At 29.8% G+C, this 24,153-nt stretch overlaps 4 protein-coding genes and 1 non-coding gene across 6 annotated transcripts; 3 read left to right on the top strand and 2 right to left on the bottom strand.

Annotated features, from left to right (window-relative positions):
- Window positions 1-21: 21 nt before the first annotated feature.
- Window positions 22-15,676, bottom strand: LOC111413576 (Sec7 domain-containing protein garz). Its single transcript, XM_023044600.2, has 10 exons — window positions 13,784-15,676; window positions 13,328-13,654; window positions 13,011-13,219; window positions 9,238-10,687; window positions 5,320-5,545; window positions 5,115-5,266; window positions 4,897-5,058; window positions 917-1,420; window positions 714-860; window positions 22-655 (listed from the first exon to the last, which is right to left on the bottom strand). Exons 1-10 carry the CDS (start codon window positions 15,569-15,571, stop codon window positions 242-244), a joined length of 5,379 nt encoding a protein of 1,792 aa, XP_022900368.2. The 5' UTR covers window positions 15,572-15,676; the 3' UTR covers window positions 22-241.
- On the bottom strand, window positions 4,625-4,717 carry LOC111413652 (U6atac minor spliceosomal RNA). Its single transcript, XR_002706199.1, has one exon. It is a non-coding gene; the product is annotated as a U6atac minor spliceosomal RNA (small nuclear RNA).
- Window positions 15,677-16,056: 380 nt separating the features above from the next.
- On the top strand, window positions 16,057-17,278 carry LOC111413587 (glyoxylate reductase/hydroxypyruvate reductase). The gene is given in 1 exon segment (XM_071195817.1): window positions 16,057-17,278. A coding segment is annotated over 1 exon segment (1,113 nt). The 5' UTR covers window positions 16,057-16,131; the 3' UTR covers window positions 17,245-17,278.
- Window positions 17,279-17,301: 23 nt separating this feature from the next.
- Window positions 17,302-18,295, top strand: LOC111413588 (thioredoxin domain-containing protein bug). The gene is made up of 2 exons (XM_023044612.2): window positions 17,302-17,411; window positions 17,463-18,295. Exons 1-2 carry the CDS (start codon window positions 17,363-17,365, stop codon window positions 18,251-18,253), a joined length of 840 nt encoding a protein of 279 aa, XP_022900380.2. The 5' UTR covers window positions 17,302-17,362; the 3' UTR covers window positions 18,254-18,295.
- A 206-nt stretch (window positions 18,296-18,501) lies between these two features.
- LOC111413540 (zinc finger protein 260-like) lies at window positions 18,502-23,810 on the top strand. 2 transcript variants are annotated; one of them, XM_023044549.2, is made up of 3 exons: window positions 18,502-18,604; window positions 18,712-19,238; window positions 22,051-23,810. In XM_023044549.2, the coding sequence occupies exons 2-3, from the start codon at window positions 18,744-18,746 to the stop codon at window positions 23,635-23,637; spliced, it is 2,082 nt and encodes a 693-aa protein (XP_022900317.2). In that variant the 5' UTR covers window positions 18,502-18,604; window positions 18,712-18,743; the 3' UTR covers window positions 23,638-23,810. The 2 variants fall into 2 exon arrangements, with proteins under 2 accessions (XP_022900317.2, XP_022900318.2); XM_023044550.2 differs by lacking the exon at window positions 18,502-18,604 and having other exon boundaries at window positions 18,615-19,238.
- Window positions 23,811-24,153: the final 343 nt, after the last annotated feature.

Raw genomic sequence — 24,153 nt, 5'->3', positions numbered from 1 at the left:
AGGTAAAAATTAATCACACAATTACACAGATAAAATACTCACTTTTATTGATTTCATTAATTAATATACAATTTCAATAACAAGAAAAATAAAAATATACAATCTGGTTTAAAATTCTTTCATCTGTCATTTTAACTTAATTAATTAATTTCAAATGGTGGAGAACAACAAAATGCAACGTTAATTTGATTATAATACAATAAATATACATCTACATTCAGGTAATAATTAATTAACATTTTCATTTTAAGTCACTTTCGATGGTAGACACGTTTTGGTACAAAATTTCAGACCCTGGTGGAATAAAACCTTGTTGTTGGGGGTCTTTACAGAAATAATTTGCAGATTGGAACACGTTTTCGTTACTTATTTGCGATTGATTGGTTGGATCTTGATTTTGCACCAAATTTACCGTCCCAACGTTACCGTACATGAAGTTGTTATCATTTGCTTGTAAATTTAAGTTATACGGGTTCTGTATGTACTCGGTGTAAAGCGATGAAGGTTGAACCTCTTGGGAGTTGTACAAAATCGGAAAAGTGTGACCTTGACTGTTTGGTATTGAGGTTATGTTTATTTGATTCAGCTTAATTGGTGATTGTTGATTTGATGTGGTTTGTTGAGTTTCAGGGGGCCCTATTGGTGTTGAAACCATCTAAAATTTGATTTAATTCACTTAATTTTATTGTTATTTAACGCATTTATGCAAGTACCTGTCCCAAATGGGCAAATAAAGGTGAATTTAACACGTTTTGGGTTGGTTGTAAGATTATACTAGATCTCGTTGCGTTTTCAATGTTATGTTGAGTTGGTTTAGGTGTTGATTCTTCGATTTGTGAAGGTTGTTCTATTTGTATGTTCTTAAAAATGATAAATATAAATAATCAAATAAATTCAAGCCCTATTTCTTACTTACTTTATTACTAGACTCAATATTTTTAATTTCCTCTCTTTCTTTAAACAATTCATCCTTTAAATTTGGTAAAAACTTATTAATTCTATCCCAAGTTTGCATCCACAACAAATTTCGTCCTTCTGCGCCCTCAAAAACTTTCGCCGACTCCATCACCAACAACATATTCTTCAAAGACTCAGGAATGGCTTCGAATAACACATCACTATTCTCCGCATGCATGTATCGATCCATAAAATCCAAAATAGTTAACCATAAACTCCCGAACGTTGGTAACGATAATAAGGGGGTTAAATGGTGGAGGAACACTTTCGATAAAACGGTCGCGGCTCGCATCCGGGTTTCCTCAACAGCTATGGGGTCTCTTGTTCCAATTGGTTCCAATAATTGCATTAATAAAGGGAATAAAACTCTGTGGAAGCAAGCCTCCCATTCTGGAGCGGAGAGGGTTTGTAAATCATGCACTAAAAGTGCTCGTTGTAAGTAAGAAATTGCGCTTAAACGAACCTAAAAGAGAAAAAAAATTAATTTTAAATTTTTAAGGTTATGTTATGACAATTTCATTGACAGCGATGTGAAGTTAGCTAATTAAATTATTTCAAATTAAAATAAAAAACGTAACATTTTTTTAACCTAGAAATAAATGTTATAAATAATTATACTTTACAATAAACTGCCTAAGTCTGACGTTTACAGAGCTTATACCATAGAAAGAAAATAGCTTCGTAGAAAAACAAAAACTTCGCACTAAAAATTGAACGCATGTGGCGCCATCTGTTAGGGATATTTTGGAATTATTCAGCTAAGAATCGAACCACTAGAATACAGATTTGATTGGGTTTATATATACAAGCTCCAAATAACTGTTAAGAAATTTTATGTGATTATAATCTAATTATTTAATCATACCACTATTACTTTATTATACTCTTACCGAAAAATCACTTTAAAATAACATTTTCATCTGTCATTCTGAACAAACGTCAACGTTTAAAATTCTTAGCGGCAAATTTAAAAATATAACACGAATTGGAATCTATACTTTTTAAATTAAAAAAATGATACTGGTAATAATTGTTATTGCTGTCTCTCATCATTCCCAGTATTAATAATAAAATTGTTAGCTTAATTAAATTATTTAAAAAAAAAAATTATTGAAAAATTATTAATTTTGACATATTTGTCAATTTCATAAAAAATCCTTTAAAATGAGTCCAAACTCGACATATTTAACTTTAATATTAATGGAGATACAATCACTTCCGGTTTGAAACGTCAACGTCAATTTTGACATATTTGTCATCTTCATTAAAAAACCTTTAAAATGAGTCCAAAGATGACGCACTTATCTCAAAAAACAAAAAAGTTAGAATAAAAAATGTTAAACCGGAAGTTAGCAAAGCAATTTCATTTTTAAACATTAATGCCAACCTTAATCTTTTATTTTTTATTATATTTTTGTTTTTGTGACAAATATTAAGACATTTTATAAAAATTAAGAATGTTCAAAATGACATTGACATTTCAAACCGGAAGTTGCTTATATCTCGAGTAATATTGGAATTAAACATATCATGTTTGGACTCATTTTAAAGGATTTTTCACAACCATTACAAATATGTCAAAATTGAGGTTGACATTCTTAACCGGAAGTTGACCATAACTTCATTAATATTGAAGATAAATATGTCGTGTTTGTATTCATTTTAAAGGATTTTTAATGAAGATTATAAATATGTTGAGGTTGTCTTTTTAAACCTGAAGTTAGTTATTCATATAATAGACAAATGGACAACTTCGTGGTGTTCTTTCATGATGTATTCTTTATTAAAAAAACCTTTAAAATGTGTCCAAACATGATACATTTATCTCAAAAAACCAAAAAGTTCGAACTTTCAAATTTAATTTTGACATATTTGTCAACTTTATAAAAAATCCTTTAAAATGAGTCCAAACTCGACATATTTAACTTAAATATTAATGGAGATATAATCACTTCCGGTTTGAAATGTCAACGTCAATTTTGACATATTTGTCATCTTCATTAAACAACCTTTAAAATGAGCCCAAAGATGACGCATTTATCTCAATAAACAAAAAAATTTAAATAAAAAACGTTAAACCCGAAGTTAGCAACAATGAAGATAGCAATTTAATTTTTAAATATTAATACCAACCTTAATTTTTGATTTTTTTTATTATACTTTTGTTTTTGTGACAAATATTAAGACATTTTATAAAAATTAAGAATATGTCAAAATGACATTGACATTTCAAACCGGAAGTTGCTTATATCACGAGTAATATTGGAATTAAACGTATCATGTTTGGACTCATTTTAAAGGATTTTTCACAACGATTACAAATATGTCAAAATTGACGTTGACATTTCTAACCGGAAGTTGACCATATCTTCATTAATATTGAAAATAAATATGTCGTGTTTGTACTCATTTTAAAGGATTCTTAATAAAGATTACAAATATGTCAAAATTGAGGTTGACATTTTAAATTTGAAGTTAATTATCATATAATAGACAAAGAGAATAGTCAAAGCATTACTTAAAACTGGAAATAAAAAAAATAATAAAATAATAAACATAAATTTAGAAACTGTAGAAGGAAGGAACAAATGTCTGTTTTTGCTTTAATTTAATCAATTTAGATTTAACTTTAATTTTATTATTATATTCGTAATCTTCATGAAATAACCTTTAAAATGAGTCCAAACATGACGCATTTATCTCAAAAAACCAAAAAGTTCGAACTTTCAACTATTAATTTTGACATATTTGTCAATTTCATAAAAAATCCTTTAAAATGAGTCCAAACTCGACATATTTAACCTTAATATTAATGGAGATACAATCACTTCCGGTTTGAAACGTCAACGTCAATTTTGACATATTTGCCATCTTCATTAAAAAACCTTTAAAATGAGTCCAAAGGTGACGCACTTATCTCAAAAAACAAAAAAGTTAGAATAAAAAATGTTAAACCGGAAGTTAGCAAAGCAATTTGATTTTTAAACATTAATGCCAACCTTAATCTTTTATTTTTTTTTTATTATATTTTTGTTTTTGTGACAAATATGAAGACTTTTTATAAAAATTAAGAATGTCAAAATGACATTGACATTTCAAACCGGAAGTTGCTTATATCACGAGTAATATTGGAATTAAACGTATCATGTTTGGACTCATTTTAAAGGATTTTTCAGAACGATTATAAATACGTCAAAATTGACGTTGACATTTCTAACCGGAAGTTGACCATAACTTCATTAATATTGAAGATAAATATGTCGTGTTTGTACTCATTTTAAAGGATTTTTAATGAAGATTACAAATATGTCAAAATTGAGGTTGACATTTTAAATCTGAAGACGCACGGCTAAACCCGAAATTTTCTAGTTCTAGTTTTAATTGTTACTAAGCGTTAAATTGTTGTCTATTTTTATTGCCAAAAATTTTTACACTAAACATCATTTTTACTCTAATATTTGTGATTAAATTTATGCCACGACTTCCAGAAACACCCTGTATAATCGTAAAACAACTGACCAAGCGGATTCTGTGCTTGTGATGGCTGTCGTTAGTGTTCTGTGATAAAAATAGGTAGGCACCAAACAATTTTGGTATAGATTGTTCTTTTTTAACCAAATGATTTTCCAAAGATGGCACCACTGTTCTAAATTAAGTTGGTAACAAAAAAAAAATGTGGTTAAGGTGCCTTAACCATATTTGTGTTATAATTCCATCCTTGTCTAGGGGAGTGCTAACCGTCTCTCCTTTCATACAACACAAAAAACAAATCAAGTAACTAACCTTATATAGTTAATGGAACAAAAATGGTTTCAACAAGAACACCAATTTCAATTAATTTTAACAACAAAATAGCAACAAATATCAAAAAATTATTATAGGAATTAGATTTAATACAACAAACTGGATTAATCCATAAAAAAATTTCTTTAAATTTACCTGTTTTCGAGTATCACAACATAACCTTGCTATCCCTTGAAGTAAGGGACACCAACCTTGCGTCCACAACGACATATCTTGGGTTAATTCGCCGCCTTCTTCAGCCCACCAACGGAAAATTTGGGCCGTTCTAGTATGTAATGTATGCATTAAATCTAATAACTAAAAATTCATTAAAAAAAAATTATAATATTAAGTTAATATTAATATTAACTTACTTGAATACAAACTTGATGATAACCGCTCGGTAAATTTTCCTCATCCGATTCTGTGTCTTCATCAGGGCTACTAACCGGGCTATAATGAGGTCTTTGCCTTGGTTTTCGTCTGGGGCGTGATTCTCTTTTGGAATTTCTTCGCGTTCTTTTCACTAAAAGAATCGAAATCGAATCGATGTTTAACTTGATGGGGAATAAAATTTACCTCCGTGTAAACTGGCTTCGACGAACGTTCTTATGCAATGTACGCAATCGTCGAAATTGTATGGGGTGATATGGGCGACGTCGCGCACTAAAAACGCTAAACTTTCGCAGCATTTTACAAGACCGCTTTTATCGTGGGGTCCTAAATTTCTGTCTAATGCTAAACCGTATTGAATTGGTGGTAAAGTTCTTCCAACAACCGGTTGAACATCACCTTCATTTCCGACCTATAAAATTAAACAATAATTAGAAAGAATTCAATTTTGTTTTAAATTTTAAATCAAAAGTAAACATAACCTTGTTTTAGGTAATTTTAAACGTCAAAATCAATTAAAATGACACTCCCCTAGTGATTTTTAGTTTAACCAACCTAATTTCATTTTGACATATCGAGAATTATTTTATGAGTGAATTATAATTTTTAAATTTAACTGAAAGTAAAAAAAAAACATCCTCTTTAGAAGACTCGTAAAAAATATATAATTTATGATTGCGTTCTTAAAAAATATTGGATTGTCATATATCAAGTTTAATTAATGAATGGTTCCTACAACGCATGAAAGTTTTAAATTTATTTATGAATAAATGAGGAGAAAGACTTAATGAAAATTAATTTTAATGCAATTAAATAACAAAGAAAATAATTAATGGGAAAAATAATATTGTTAAATGATTCTACAAAATTAAAGAAATCTGTAGATTATTTATTAATAACTTCAACAGATGTCAGCCCTGGTCAACAGAATACATCGCGTGGCCTTGCAACACCAGCAGTATGAATTTAAACACTTTCAGAGAACATAAAAGACATGTTGACCAAGTCGTTTTTATAAGATTTGAAATTATTGAAGACATTTCTAAAAAATATGAAACATTTGTAATCTACATTAAAAATCCTTTAATTTGATACCAAACACACCATATTTACGTAGAAAATCAAAAAAGTTAGGTTAGAATCAAAAGATACATAACCGCCATCTTGTTTTTTTGTTGTTCGTTAAATTTGTTGTATCTTGGTTAATTTTATAGATAACCCTATCGAGTTTAGACTCATTTTGAAGGATTTATAATTTCTTATACGATTCGAAATGAGTAAAGTTTATTTAAAAAATTATAAAAATAAAATTGCATTTTTAATCAGGGTAATAATATATTGATCGTAATCTACATTAAAAATCCTTTAATTTGATACCAAACACGCCATATTTGCGTTGAACATCAAAAAAGTTAGGTTAAAATCAAAAGTGACATAACCGCCATCTTGTTTTTTTGTTATTTGTTAAAATTCGTTGTATCTTGGTTAATTTTATAGATAACCCCATCGAGTTTAGACTCATTTTGAAGGATTTTTAATTTCTTATACGATTCGAAATGAGTAGAGTTTATTTAAAAAATTACAAAAATAAAATTGCATTTTTAATCATGGTAATAATATATTAATCGCAATCTACATTAAAAATCCTTTAATTTGATACCAAACACGCCATATTTGCGTTGAACATCAAAAAAGTTAGGTTAAAATCAAAAGTGACATAACCGCCATCTTGTTTTTTTGTTATTTGTTAAAATTCGTTGTATCTTGGTTAATTTTATAGATAACCCCATCGAGTTTAGACTCATTTTGAAGGATTTTTAATTTCTTATACGATTCGAAATGAGTAAAGTTTATTTAAAAAATTATAAAAATAAAATTGCATTTTTAATCATGGTAATAATATATTGATCGTAATCTACATTAAAAATCCTTTAATTTGATACCAAACACGCCATATTTGCGTTGAACATCAAAAAAGTTAGGTTAAAATCAAAAGTGACATAACCGCCATCTTGTTTTTTTGTTATTTGTTAAAATTCGTTATATCTTGGTTAATTTTATAGATAACCCTATCGAGTTTAGACTCATTTTGAAGGATTTTTAATTTCATATACGATTCGAAATGAGTAAAGTTTATTTAAAAAATTACAAAAATAAAATTGCATTTTTAATCATGGTAATAATATATTAATCGCAATCTACATTAAAAATCCTTTAATTTGATACCAAACACACCATATTTGCGTTGAACATCAAAAAAGTTAGGTTAAAATCAAAAGTGACATAACCGCCATCTTGTTTTTTGTTATTTGTTAAAATTCGTTGTATCTTGGTTAATTTTATAGATAACCCCATCGAGTTTAGACTCATTTTGAAGGATTTTTAATTTCTTATACGATTCGAAATGAGTAAAGTTTATTTAAAAAATTATAAAAATAAAATTGCATTTTTAATCAGGGTAATAATATATTGATCGTAATCTACATTAAAAATCCTTTAATTTGATACCAAACACGCCATATTTGCGTTGAACATCAAAAAAGTTAGGTTAAAATCAAAAGTGACATAACCGCCATCTTGTTTTTTTGTTATTTGTTAAAATTCGTTGTATCTTGGTTAATTTTATAGATAATCCCATCGAGTTTAGACTCATTTTGAAGGATTTTTAATTTCTTATACGATTCGAAATGAGTATAGTTTATTTAAAAAATTATAAAAATAAAATTGCATTTTTAATCATGGTAATAATATATTAATCGCAATCTACATTAAAAATCCTTTAATTTGATACCAAACACGCCATATTTGCGTTGAACATCAAAAAAGTTAGGTTAAAATCAAAAGTGACATAACCGCCATCTTGTTTTTTGTTATTTGTTAAAATTCGTTGTATCTTGGTTAATTTTATAGATAACCCCATCGAGTTTACACTCATTTTAAAGGATTTTTAATTTCCTATACGGTTGGTAGCGTTTGAAGTTAATTTTTAAAAATTAAAAAAAAAATGTTCGCATTTTTAATCATGGGAATATTAAATTCGTAATTTGCATTAAAACCCCGTTAATTTGATACCAAACACACCATATTTACGTTTAAATTCATAAAAAGTTAGGTTAAAATCAACAAAGACTTCACCGCCATTTTGTTTTTACTTATAACTGGTTGTATCTTGCTTAGTTTTATAGATAACCCCATCGCGTTTAGACTCATTTTAAAGGATTTTTAATTTCCTACACGATTCTTAATGTTAGAAGTTTTTTTTTTAAATTCCCAAAAAAAATATTTGAATTTTTAATATTGAAAATATTAAATTCGTAAGCTGCATTAAAATCCCATTAATTTGATACCAAACACACCATAATTACATTGAAAATCAAAAAAGTTAGGTTAAAACCAAGGACTTCACCGCCATCTTGTTTTTTTTTGTTTTTACATATAACTTGTTGTATCTTGCTCAATTTTATAGATAACCCCATCGAGTTTACACTCATTTTAAAGGATTTTTAATTTCCTATACGGTTGGTAACGTTTGGAGTTAATTTTTAAAAGTTAAAAAAAAAATGTTCGCATTTTTAATCATGGGAATATTAAATTCATAATCTGCATTAAAACCCCGTTAATTTGATATCAAACACACCATATTTACGTTTAAATTCATAAAAAGTTAGGTTAAAATCAACAAAGACTTCACCGCCATCTTGTTTTTACTTATAACTTATTGTATCTTGCTTAGTTTTATAGATCACCCCATCGAGTTTAGACTCATTTTAAAGGATTTTTAATTTCCTACACGATTTTTGATGTTAGAAGCTTTTTTTTAAATTCCCAAAAAAAATTTTTGAATTTTTAATACTGAAAATATTAATTTCGTAAGCTGCATTAAAATCCCATTAATTTGATACCAAACACACCATAATTACATTGAAAATCAAAAAAGTTAGGTTAAAATCAACAAAAACTTCACCGCCATCTTGTTTTTTTTTTTTTGCATTTATCTTAGATAACTCGGTTGTTTTTATAGATAACCCTACCGAGTTTGGACTCATTTTAAAGCATTTTCAATTCTCTTTACGGCTAAAATGTATTAATTGAAATAAAACTCACCAAAATCCATCCTCCAGAATTATTTTGAGGTGGGGGGACTGTTTGTGGTGGTACAATAACCGGACTAGTCGATCGATGCCCATTAAATTTCGGACTTTTACTTAATTCCGAATCAGAAGTGTACCCCCGATCTGAAACCGATTCCTCTTCGCTACTAACCGGACCTTCACCCTCCGATTTCGTCCCCAAATCGACTTGATTCTCGTCCGCCACCGGTTTAGGAAGTTGAGCTCCAGCTCCAACACATTCCAACAAAGTAAAAATAATCGACCAATCATTTTTTGTATGAATATTTTGGGCAGAAGTTTTTAATAGTTCGTATAAACCGAACGAAATTTGCCTGGATATTCGAAATAAAATGGCCGGTTTTAATAAAAGCAACATTCGTAACGATTGGAGTACGGTTGCTGACATTTCTTCGTTCCTCATCAACCGAATTGCTAATCTTAAAAGCCCAATAACGCTTCGTTCCAATAAAAATTGATAATCACAATGCGAAGCGTTCATTAAAACTGTATAAAGGTGATCTCGAACCGTTTGCCATATCTTCATCACTCGATCACGGTTTTGAATCACGATTTTTAAAAGTAACTCCAAGAAAAATACGGCTACGTTCTCGTTGTATACGTAACCTAAATGTTTTTGATATTCAGGTCCTCGTGATAACTCAATTAATGATTTAACCAGCTCAATTAACGATTCTTCGTGTAAAAATTTCGAATCGCTTATGATTTGTTCTAAATTGCATTCTTTTAGGCATGATTTTGCGATGTCTGTGTATTCTTGTTCTTCTTGTGACGGTAATCGAGATAAATTTTCCGATGAAACCATGTACGAATATAAAGAACTAAATAAACCCGATTCTTGTTTTTGCAACGTCGATTGAACGTCTTTAAAAATTAAAATAATCTTTCCACTAACTTCAATAAAATCTTCCGCTTCAACGTATAATTTAGGCAACAAACTTCCGGTGTATAAAGTTAATATTAAATCAAAAACATTTTTCCAACCTTCTCGTAAATTCGCACCGTGCTCATGGATTAAATTAAAAACGCTTTTTAAAGCTAATTGAGCTTTTTGATTCATCCCTAATTGTACCGATAAATTCGTGTTTTTCGGTTGGTTGTTTAAAAAGGTGTATTTACATAACGTTAAAACTAACATGTCTAAATTTGTGGTTAAACCGAAATGGGATGAGATGAAAGCGCAACGCTCGAAACCGGTTATTGCACGTTTGTAGATTAAGGGGTCTTCTGAACGCTCGAAAACGAATGATAAAGCTGATAAAACGGGCCCCCAGATTAATTGGAATAAATCACGGTCGTATAGCCCGGAATTAGCGTGAATGTAAACGCCGTCTTTTGATGATCCACGTCTTAATAATACTTTCCATAAATAATTTTCTTTAACTATTCCCGTTTGTTCGGCTGGCATCACAATTTCTTCATTTCTAGAAAAAAAATTAAATATAATAAAGTTATTTGTTTTCACAAAGTAAATGAGATTTATCTCAGGGATTTCAGGAACACAGGTAATTTCTCCTCAATTTATTTTCGATGTTTAAATTACATTTAATTTTTCTTTTTTAGGTTATAAAAATCTTAATTCGGCGTTAAATTTGGATTAATATAGTCGGAGAACCAATTTAAGGTTAGGAAACTCTTTTTGACATTTATAGGTTAGATTTTTTACTAAAATTTAACCGTACTCTTCCTCTTACTAAATTAGACTGACTTGGTTCAACTTTTTCCTCTTCTTATATACCCTTTTCCCCTTCCCCAGAAAATTATCTTTTAACCCTCGCTCCTGATTGGTTGATGGGTTTCGCGCCATTTCTTCCCTTAAAATAATTTTAAATCTTTTTAAATTTCGAAAACGCCATCTAGCGGATTTCTTTCGAACTACTCAAAATTCCAAAACTTATTTTATTCATACCGTCTTTAATTCTTCACTAATCTGGGTGAAACTTCGTATTTGATGCAAATATCCTTCTATTTCAGCCGTCCATTGGAGTTTTCAAGATTCCCCAACCACAAAAGAAGTTTGAAATTTACAAATTTAAAATACAATTTTTAAGGTTAAAATCGTTCAAAATCTAATAAATTAGATGTAACTGGTACTGATGTTCGCGTTTTGGATGCTTTAGAAAGGATATTAAGAGTTTTAAGAGAATTATGAGTAAATAAAAATTAACTGTCAACTGAATTGAGGTTATGTTTCTCTTTTAGGTAAAACCTGTCTTGGGAGCTTTATTACAATGTTTTATTAAGACAAGAATAATAGAGACATACTAAATATAAAGGAAAGACAAGAAGAAATGATAAAGAAACCGATTAGCACAAAAAATGATCAAGAAAATCAACAAATATTTAATTCCAAAAAAGAAGAAAGACATGTAGAAGTTGAAACAACAGAAATAGAAGCAAGTATTTAAAATAAAAATAATAATTTAGCGATTTCAGGGACAAAAAGAAAAGTTTAAATTACAGATTTCTATTTTTAAATAATAACAGATGTCAAAAAATCATTAGAAGTTCGGAAAACGCCATCTAGCGGATTTCTCTCGAACCACTCAAAATTCCAAAACTTATTTTATTCATATCTTCTTTAATTCTTCACTAATCTGGATACAACTTCGCATTTGAAGCATATATCGTTCTATTTCAGCTGTCCTTTGGAGGTTTCAAGAATCTCCAACCACAAAAGAAGCTTGAATTTAACAAATTTTAAATCCAATTTTCAAGGTTAAAATTGCTCAAAATCTTTCGGAATCTAATGAATTAGATGTAACTGGTACTGATCTTCCCGTTTTGGATGGTTTAGAAAGGATATTAAGAGTTTTAAGAGAATTATGAGTAAATAAAAATTAACTGTCAAATGAATTGAGGTTATGTTTCTCTTTTAGGTAAAACCTGTCTTGGGAGCTTTATTACAATGTTTTATTAAGACAAGAATAATAGAGACATACTAAATATAAAGGAAAGACAAGAAGAAATGATAAAGAAACCGATTAGCACAAAAAATGATCAAGAAAATCAACAAATATTTAATTCCAAAAAAAAAGAAAGACATGTAGAAGTTGAAACAACAGAAATAGAAGCAAGTATTTAAAATAAAAATAATAATTTAGCGATTTCAGGGTCAAAAAGAAAAGTTTAAATTACAGATTTCTATTTTTAAATAATAACAGATGTCAAAAAATCATTAGAAGTTCGGAAAACGCCATCTAGCGGATTTCTCTCTAACCACTCAAAATTCCTAAACTTATTTTATTCATATCTTCTTTAATTCTTCACTAATCTGGATAAAACTTCGCGTTTGAAGCATATATCGTTCTATTTCAGCCGTCTTTTGAAGGTTTCAAGAATCTCCAACCACAAAAGAAGCTTGAATTTAACAAATTTTAAACCCAATTTTCAAGGTTAAAATTGTTCAAAATCTTTCGGAATTTAATAAATTAGATGTAACTGGTACTGATCTTCTCGTTTTGGATGGTTTAGAAAGGATATTAAGAGTTTTAAGAGAATTATGAGTAAATAAAAATTAACTGTCAAATGAATTGAGGTTATGTTTCTCTTTTAGGTAAAACCTGTCTCGGAAGCTTTATTATAATAAATATTGAATGTTAATGGATGAAGCAATGAATTATTAAAATTAATTGAATTAAACATAAAAATTTACTATAAATAAGTTTTAACCTCAAAAAGTAAAAAACCAAACTCAAAAAATTAATTTAATATAAATTATTATTAATAAATTGTTGATTTACTTACTTTATAGCGTTATAGATATCGTCCAACATATCCTGATCGAAATCGCTGTTTCCATTAACTTTTTTTAAGTTTTTCTTAAAATCTTCGGGTCTCATCGGAACACTCTGTTTCTTCACATTATGGTTGTGTTGATCAACGTTTAACATGATGATCGCGTAGGCTAACGTAAAAGCGGCGTCCGCATCAGCAAAAGGTTCCCCATTACATTTCTAAACGGAAAATTATTTGTTATAAAAAAATAAAAAAACAACATAACCTCACTTTTTTTTTAATTTATTTTCCAAATAAAATATAAAGATAAAGGAAGATTAACTTACATGCCAATGTTCCGCAAAATGTTCCAATATCAGTGATATAAGGGGCGCTTCTCCGGGTAACCTAAAAGTTTCTAAATACTGTCGGAGAGCCTCATCGATTCGGGTGTCGGTGAAATCGAACATTTTCACAAACGCCTCTAACACTTGCAGGTTATTGCGACTACTGATGAATTCCCCGATCATTTTTTTGTCCAAATTCGGATTTTCACGCAGAAAAATTACGATCTCCTCCGAGTCGAGTTCCGGTTTTAAAACGCCGTGCTCCTGAAGAAATTGTATTCCTTTTTTCGGTTTTAAATTAAAATATTCTGTACCAGTTGGTAACCACTAAACAAATATTTTAAAAATATTTATTAATATTATTAGAATAACCTCACAAAAAACAAACATAACCTCACAAAAAAGAAACCCAAAACGTCATATAAATCAAACATAACCTCACATAATTTTATTTACCTTTTTAATATTTTTAATAGATAATAATTCTTGTCTCGTGGGTACTTTTTCGGATAATTTTTGCCTAGAATTGCTATTAGTAACTTTATTTTGATCATCAAAACATTCCCCATCATCACTTTTAAGGTTACAATTACCCTCGATGCTTTCAATAACCGTTAATAAAGCATCCAATGATAATAAATGCGTGTTATAAATTCCAGCGGTAACTGGGAACGCATTTTTCGCCAACAATTTCGTCAAATCCTCATATAAATTTGTACAATACATGTCGCAATCGTAATTTAAATACAATTCAGTAACTAACCCTGGAATTCTCCACAATTGCAATATATTATCTAAAGCGATCTCTTTATGTTCATAAGTGACTTTAACCGATTCCGAAACAACAATTTCAATTAATTTTGTTAAATAAAATTCTTGTTGGAACTTTAAGTGGGTTCGTAACGACTCAAACATCAAAAATGATAATTGTAAATCGGCTGCGAATACCGATATTCGCTCGCTGTGTAATAAAGAAAATAAATTTCGGCATAAATCGTCTTTTACTAGGGTTAGGAGGCTTGAATATTTCCCGATGCTATCCGCGCCGACCTCGAATGCAACCGTGAGGAGGCTCAAACCAACTTGGGTCATAACTTCCGTGTTTTGGCGATCCATCGGGTTACAAAGACTGATTAAAAAGCGAAATAATTCTCGAACTGAAGCTAAACCATAAGGAATTAAAGTTTCTTCTTCTTGGGATTGAGGTGTAAATCTTATTCCTCGAGGATTAACATATTCTTGATCAATGCTTTCAACATTTTCAATAATTTCTTGTTCATTATCATCATTATTTATTGATTCATGAAGTGATTCTTCATTTTTTAATTCCTCATCTTTCTCTTTTTCCATATTTTCTTGAAATAAATTTGTATTCTCTTGATTAATATTTTCTTGATTAGAATTTTCTTGAGAAATTGAACCTTGCATATCTACAATATTTTGAATACTTTGTGATTCATTTGGAGAAATTGAGGTTAAATTTGGTTTGGGAATTAATTTATCATCTTCTTGACTTTTATCTTGTTTATTTTCAACTTTATTTTTACCACGAAACGAATTTCTTGATTTTCGTTTAGTTCTAGTAGCTTCGACGGCCCCCGGTCGCATTCGAAACTTTGTGCCCCCTGAATACACGTCGGGGAATTGGGGTAATCGCATAAAAACGAGTTGAACCATGTCTTTTAAGTATAATTCGGCGGTTTTTCTTAATAATTCACCTAATCGTGTTTCAAAACATATTTTGAAACAACTCAACATGATGGCGCATATATTTTCGTTGGTTAATGAAGCCCCTTCTGGGGATAAAGTTAGTGTTCTTAGAACTTGTAGGATTTTCATTAAAACAATGCTATCTGATGATTGATCTGTTCCAACGAATCTCGCTCGAGTTATTGAATCAGCTATGCTTTTTATTGTTGATAAAATGTTGGAATGAGATGGATCTAATAAGCCGTATGATAAAAATTTATTTACCGCCGAAAGGGCTAAGTTTGTAACAGGACCGGTTGTATCTTCTGATTTAATCACATCTAAAAAAGGATTTAAAAAAATTATAGGCTCAATTTGGCGCAAATCCTCAACGCTGTTCAATAACGTTTTTAGATCTTGCAACGATTTCATGAGAGGGTCCAAATTTTCGTCTTGGTGCGAATGCGAAGTCCAACGCGAGCTCCTTCGCATCGCCGTCATCAAGTTCGACATTTCCCCACGCACCACGAATATACCATTTCCGGGTAACCCCATTTTTTCCGGCTCTTTTTACACCACACTTATTACTGAACCATTTACATACTTTATTTTTTAATCGAAATTATTATGAGAAAACGTCAAGTTCCAACTGTACAAGTTTTCGAACTGTCAACGTCATAAACATATGGAAATGTCAAAAAAAAATTTTTTTTAACTTATTATTTAGAAATGAAGATGTTTTTATAAAATATTAATGATTTAGATGTTTTTTTAATAAATTTTAAATTAAATAATGCATAACAATTAATATTTCATTTACTTTTTAATTTATTAAAAATATATTAAATATGTAACGCCAACCTAAATACTATTTAGGTTGGCATTACATATTTCTTTTGAATTGACTTATTTTTTGTTATACTTTATTTATTTACTTATTATTAATTTTTTTTAAACAATTTATAACGATTAAGATGTATTTTTAATAAATTATCATCTTGAAAGCGTTTTAGATATATAATATTTAGATGAAAACATAACCTAACTTTTAAGTTCTAAAGTCCATTTTTTACTCAAAAATAAACATTTTTAATTAATTAATTAATTAATTACCAATGATTTTATTCAAAACAGTACAATCAAGAGTTAATTTATTCAAAACGTCATCTATTATCAAAAAATCAAAACAATATTATAACCCCAATTATTACTCCACAATGGCAAAACCAACTTTATATTTAACAAGAGAAATTAACGAGGAAGCTTTTAATTTATTAAAAGTATTTTCGTTTAAACTTAATATAACCTAACTTATTAACGATGTTTTTCATAGATTTGATGTTTCAATGTGGTTAGGACCAGGTGCTGTCCCTAGAGAAGAACTTTTAAAAAACATCCCAAATAAAGATGCGTTATTTTGTTTATTAACTGATAAAATAGATTTAGAAGTGATTCAAAAAGCTAATAAATTAAAAATATTAGGAACCATGTCTGTAGGTTATGATCATTTAGATTTAAAAGAATTAAAGAATAGGAATATTAAAATTGGATACACCCCGGGTGTTTTAACAGACGCCACAGCTGAATTAACAATGTCTTTATTATTAGCAACAAGTAGGAGGTTATTAGAAAGCAATGAAGAAGCAAAAAATGGGGGATGGTCAACTTGGTCCCCATTTTGGATGTGTGGCCCTGGATTAAGTAATTCCACCGTAGGAATCGTCGGTTTCGGTAGAATAGGCCAAACAGTGGCAAAAATGTTAAAACCATTCAATGTAAAACAAATTTTGTACCAAAATCGATCAGAAAAAAGCAAAGAAGCCGAAGAAATCGGCGCTAAAAGAGTCGATTTTGATACCTTAATAAAAACAAGCGACTTTATCATCGCTACGATATCTTTAACACCCGAAACGGAGGGTTTATTTAATAAAAATGTCTTTAAAATGATGAAAAAATCGGCGGTTTTTGTAAATACGAGTCGAGGGGGTGTGGTTAATCAAGATGATTTGGTTGATGCGTTAGAATCGGGGGCGATTTGGGCAGCGGGATTAGATGTAACCACCCCTGAACCTTTACCGATTAATCATAAACTGTTTAAGCTCAAAAATTGCGTTGTTTTACCACACATTGGAAGTGCATCTATTCAAACTAGGAAAAATATGGCTATGATGACCGTTAAGAACATTTTAGCCGCTTTGGATGGAGAAAAGATGCCTGGAGAACTCTAAAATTAAATTGTAAAAATAAAATAAAAATCTTATTTTAGAATTAATAATTTTGATATGACCTGTACATTAACTGTCAAATATGTCAAATGACATTTAAAAAATTTTAGGTTAGAAAATCATGAAGTTGAATCCAGCAATTTTATTCGTTTTCTTATCACTTTTAAAACGTAAAAGCGTTAAATTCAACATTTATTATTTATAATTTTCATTATTTTTAGTAAATACATGTCATGAAGACGATAACGATCCAATTTTTTTGGATAACATCCCGATTGTTCCCGCGAGTAACGAAGAAACAACTTCGGAGGTGAAAGAATCCGATTTACCTACATATTCAGACTCAACAAACACAACGATAGTCAAAGAAGATGGATTAGAAGCCAATTCGACTGTAAATAGCACTCAAAAATACATAACGTGTGTCTCAAATTTTGGAAGTTCTGAAGTACAATTAGTTAATGATACAGAGCTTTTAAAGCTGTTATTACCGAATTCAAACATAACAAGTCGAGAAGAAGCCGCAAATTGCGTCGTGGTTCTGTTTTATTCGAAATATTGTCCTTTCTCGAGTATGGCGGCTCCGCATTTTAACGCTTTACCAAGAAGTTTTCCTGATATTAAAATGGTGGCTATAAACGCGATGATGTATCACTTATTTAACACCCAAAATGGGATTGTTGGAGTCCCATCGTTATTGTTGTTTCATAACGGACGCGCTGCGGCGAAATTTAATTATTCTGATTACAATTTAGATACTTTTATTAAGTTTATAACGAAACATACGCGTATTTTACCGGCTGAAAAGAGTTTTGTTACGTCCGCTGACTTTGCTGGTCCTATTTCTAGCGTTCCAACGAAAGAAACCGATATTTTTTTGGGGTTATCGTGGAGCTTTATTATTATTTGCGCGATTTATTACTTTACTAAATCGAAATGGTGGAAATGGATTGTTGATACGATTCAGAGTAATTGGAGGGAATCCGAAGCACAACACGAACATAATGATTAATAAAATTAATTTATTTAGTTAATAAAAAAAATTTAATTTTTAGGTTAGTTTTTTTTTAGAAAAAAATAAATAAATAAGGTTGGTACCATTAATCAAATAAAATTAATTCCTAATCATTTTTTAATTAATTTTTATTAAAAAATACTTTAATTGTTTAAAATTAACGATTAATAAAAAAAATTCAAATTAAATTCGCGTTTTTTATTGATTATTTCAAAAGAAAAAAAATTTTTTTGTTTACGCGTCGTTACAATTGGCAGCATTGTAAGACGTGAAGCTGACGCCATAAGTTCACGGCTCGATCATCCAACTTCAGCGCAAAGTTTCTCTCCAAAAAACCGGGCCCGTTCGGTATGAAGTTATTTAATTATTAACACTTAAGAAATTAGCAACGAAAATTCAAAAAAAAGTTTCTTTTCGACCTCATCTAAAAGACTAATTCTCCTTTTTTTTGATAGGACGTGTCTAACGGCACGTATAAGACCACGAAATGGTCGACAAATTAACGATTCGTTGTCCGTTATGTTGTAATGAAACCTTCGAATCGCACAACAGTCTCAAATATCATCTACTGAGCATAAACGATAATTTGCACTGCATTGAGTGCTCCCAACGTTTCGATTCAATCTTAGAGTTAGCCGAACACATTGGAAGGAGGTGTGGGAAAGATAATGAAGTGGAAGAAAACAACCAAGAATCCTGTGAGGTTATGAATAAACAAATAAAAACGGAAGTAGACAAAGATTTAGATGGGCAAATTAATAATAGCATCTTAGCTAAGGCCCTTTTAAGAAATGACAAGGATGTTGAAAAACAAGAAGTTGAAATTAGCGGAATGGAAGTTGAAGAAGAATGTGTGGAGCAAAATGAAAGAAATGACGACGAGGAGGAGGAATGTTTTTATTGCTCAACTTGTGCAATTAGTTTTACTTCAGTTGGGGAGCATTTAGAGAAATATCATGAGGGACAAGAAGTTTTTGTTGAGGTATAATATAATTTTTTTTTTTAAGTGAGGTTAGATTGCTTTTTATCGCAGTATAACAGAATAAAGGTCTAATTTTTTTTTAATCGACGAGAAATTACTGAAATAAGCCGTTATAAATAAAAAAAAAGTACCGAAAAGTGTAAAAATCACTTTGAATTTTCGACATAACCTCACTTTTTGTGACGTCACCATTTATTTTTGCAGTACATTTGGTTAAAACGCATGTTTTCGGGTGAAATATGGTTATTTCTTAGGTTTTCAACAAATAACGCCTAAAATGTCGTTGTTTACCATCTACCATAAACTAAAGATAACCTAAAATCTATACCTGATGCTTTAACCTTTAATTGGTGAGGTGAATAAATGTTACTTTTGTGAAATCCCATACATTAAGTATACATTTTTAATAAACTCAATACTTTTAACCTTCGGAGTACAAAAATTAATTAATTATCCGATCTGACGTCATCTTCGAAAGTATGCAACCAATATCACATTGCAACGCGACGAAAGTTCCTAGAAACGATGGCGACAATTCATTAATTCAGTATTTATTGTAAAAACGTGCACAAACTAATAAAATAGAACAAAATTCCCTGTTAATTTTGCCAACTTTCCAATAATTTAACAGGTATTATAGAAAAAAACGGCTTTAGTCGTGAAAAAAACTTTCAGTTGTCAATGTCAACTTTAATTTTATTATTATATTCGTAATCTTCATAAAAAATCCTTTAAAATGAGTCCAAACTCGACATACTTAACTTTAATATGAAAAACATGGAAATACAATCACTTCCGGTTTGAAACGTCAACGTCAATTTTGACATATTTGTCATCTTCATTAAAAAACCTTTAAAATGAGACCAAACATGATGCATTTATTTTAAAAAATAAAAAAGTTAGAATAAAAAACGTTAAATCCGAAGTTAGCAACAATGAAGATTTTTAAATTTTAATACCAACCTTAATTTTTTATTATATTTTTGTTTTTGTGGCAAATTTTAACACATTTTATAAAAATTAAGAATATATCAAAATGACATTGACATTTCAAACCGGAAGTTGCTTATATCTCGATTAATATTGGCATTAAACGTATCATGTTTGGGCTCATTTTAAAGGATCTTTCACGACGATTACAAATATGTCAAAATTGACGTTGACATTCTTAACCGGAACTTGACCATAACTTCATTAATATTGAAGATAAATATGTCGTGTTTGTACTCATTTTAAAGGATTTTTAATGAAGATTACAAATATGTTAAAATTGAGGTTAACATTTGAAACCTGAAGTTAGCAATTTAATTTTTAAATATTAATACCAACCTTAATTATTTATTTTTTTTATTATATTTTTGTTTTTGTGACAAATTTTAACACATTTTATAAAAATTAAGAATATGTCAAAATGACGTTGACATTTCAAACCGGAAGTTGCTTATATCTCGATTAATATTGGAATTAAACGTATCATGTTTGGGCTCATTTTAAAGGATCTTTCACGGCGATTACAAATATGTCAAAATTGACGTTGACATTCTTAACCGGAACTTGACCATAACTTCATTAATATTGAAGATAAATATGTCGTGTTTGTACTCATTTTAAAGGATTTTTAATGAAGATTACAAATATGTCAAAATTGAGGTTGACATTTTAAACCTGAAGTTAGTTATCATATAATAGACAAATGGACTACTTCATTGCGTTCTTTCACGTATTTTTATTAAAAAAACCTTTAAAATGAGATCAAATATGATGCATTTATCTCAAAAAACAAAAAAGTTAGAATAAAAAACATTAAACCCGAAGTTAGCAATTTAATTTTTAAATATTAATACCAACCTTAATTTTTTATTTTTTTTTATTATATTTTTGTTTTTGTAACAAATTTAAACACATTTTATAAAAATTAAGAATATGTCAAAATGACGTTGACATTTCAAACCGGAAGTTGCTTATATCTCGATTAATATTGGAATTAAACGTATCATGTTTGGACTCATTTTAAAGGATTTTTCACGGCGATTACAAATATGTCAAAATTGACGTTGACATTCTTAACCGGAACTTGACCATAACTTCGTTAATATTGAAGATAAATATGTCGTTTTTGTACTCATTTTAAAGGATTTTTAATGAAGATTACAAATATGTCAAAATTGAGGTTGACATTTTAAACCTGAAGTTAGTTATCATATAATAGAAGTTTTATAACTGAAATTAATCTAATGTTAGTCACTTTTCCGTGGTTTCTTTTTATTTTTAACGTGTTTTTTGGGTTAATTAAAAAAAAATCGTTGATTTTTAAGTCATTTTACAACTTTTTAAACTTTAATTTTGTAAATTAGTAACTAATAATCTGATTTCGACTTTGATGTGATCTTTTTTAACGAAACAAAAATAAATATTAAGAAACTTGTTTGTAAAATGGATAAGATGAGTTACAAAATGAGTTTTAATTTGTCTATTCTGAGAAGTCTCATATTTTTAGAGAGATGAAAACGAAAATCCCGTTTTTCTCAACATCGTAAAAAAACATGATGTTTCATAAATTTGACATTTCATTTTGACAAATTGTTGTGAAGTTGGTTACAGTTGGTGACATTGAATTTGTGTCACTGTGACGTTTAAACTTTATAATATTTATGCTGTTTTATATACTATTTGTTACAATGCAATATTAAAAGTAGTATTTTTGTATATATCGTCACAAAACGTGACGTCACATCGAAACTTCAAAGTGATTGTTCTCCACTTTCTCGTTATTTTTAAGGTGGTTATTATCACATGATGATTTTATTTCTAGACCGATGAGCAACAAGAAGATGTTGAAAAATCATTCGTCGTCATGAATAAAGACCACGAAGATTCCGAAGAAATCCTCGACGAAGACTCAAACGCCGACTTATTAAATACATTACAACAAGAAGAGATTTTAGATAAAGACGGTCGCGTTTATACCCGAAAAGTGGTTCAAATTGAGAAATTTTGGAACGACGACCAAAATAAAAAAATCAAAGACCCTCCCTTAACCCATAAATACGTCGTTGAGAACAACAAAGTCAGCAAACTCAACGACGATGCCCCAGAAATCGAAAAAAACACGTTAGATATCCATCAATGCTCGAATTGCAGCTTAAATTTTTGCAAATTAGAACAATATTACAGACACAAATGTAATCCAAAAAATAACTCAAACGAACATAAATGCAATAAATGTAACGCTACATTTCAAACCGTTCGCTCGTTAAGCGTTCACATGAAAAGTCACAACAACGAAAAATCAGATCAAACCGACACTTTCGTTTGCGAGTTTTGCTCCACGGAATTCCCTTCGTTCAAATCTCTCCGCTTACACAGTAGAATGCACGAACCCGTTAAAGCGAAAGAAATCGAACCCCCCGCGCATTACGGAATTTTAGGCGAAGACACCGGCGATAAAATCGGCGTTCGAGTCATGTTCGTCTGTCACATTTGCAATAAAACCTACGACAAAGAATACGAAGAGGTCCACATGAAAAGTCACACTGAGGAACAAAATTACGATTGCGAAATTTGTAATCGCAAGTTTTATACTAAAACTAACCTCGAGATGCACATGAGGGTGCACTCGAATGGAAAAAAATTTACATGTTCTTATTGTAAAAAAGCGTTTTTAAATTACGAAAATTTACAAAATCACGTTAAACATTTGTGTCAAAGTAGACCGTACGAATGTCAATATTGCGGCCGCCGGTTTATGAGACCTCACGAAAAAGTTAAACACGAACGAATCCACACCGGGGAAAAACCACACGTTTGTGAAATTTGTGGAAAAGCTTTCCGCGTTAGTTATTGTTTAACTTTGCATATGAGAACTCACTCAGGGGCGCGACCATATCAATGCAATCATTGCGGAAAACGCTTTAAAGCCCACAGCGTTTATAATCACCACTTATTAACTCATTCAACCGCGAGGAATTATAAATGTCCGTATTGCCCAAAAGCCTTTAAAACGGGAGTACAATTAGCCGGGCATAAAAATAGTCACATTAAACCATTCACTTGTACCGAATGTAATCGGCCATTCGCTTCATTATACGCGGTTAGGGCCCATATGGAAACGCATAAACGAGAAAATAACTTAAAATATAGTTGTTGTTTATGCGGGGCTTCGTACGCGAGATCTTTTGCGTTAAGGGATCATATTAAGGAACATCATGCGGGGGAAACTGTCGAAGTTTTTGAGATGGACAAAGGTTTAATGGAAACTGAGAGTGAATACGAGATGGTTTCTGAAGGTTTAAACGCTAGTAACATGATTTTGAAAGATGAAGAAGCTACTAATGACGTTTTGGTCGTTTTAGATGAGACTATGGAGAATGTTGAAATGGTGGAGGAAGTCGCTACGTAAAATTAAATGTAAAATAATGAGATGTATTCAGTTTTTTTTTATGTCAAAAAGTTTTATTGATTAATTAATCTTGTAATAATTTTAATTTAAATAATATGTACCCAATTTAAATGTTACATAAAAGTTAAGAATGTTTTTTGGAGAATTTGAAAATACATTGAGATGTAAAATTATGCATAATTTAATTTTTTTCCCCACTTCACTATAATAATAGAATATTTATTATTATATTCGTGCCAATTCTAAACTTGTTTAATATTTATATGAGTTTTTAATTAATAATGTGAGTAGTATTGAGTAGTTATTGTACTAATAACCGATTACCTTAATTTGATTACTTTTCGTATTGATCGTAGAAGAATTTATGAACAATTATAAAATAAATCTACTATTGTTACTGTTAGATGCTATTCACTAGTGAATTTCGATACATTTTATTGTTCTTTAATGTTCTGATCCTAAAATATCACTTGTAAAGTCGATACGAAGTAATTTAAAAAATTCTCGATATAACAT

Source organism: Onthophagus taurus, chromosome 5 (genome assembly GCF_036711975.1).
Source record: "Onthophagus taurus isolate NC chromosome 5, IU_Otau_3.0, whole genome shotgun sequence".
NCBI lineage: Eukaryota > Metazoa > Arthropoda > Insecta > Coleoptera > Scarabaeidae > Onthophagus > Onthophagus taurus.
This window is presented reverse-complemented; position numbering and strand designations above follow the sequence as displayed.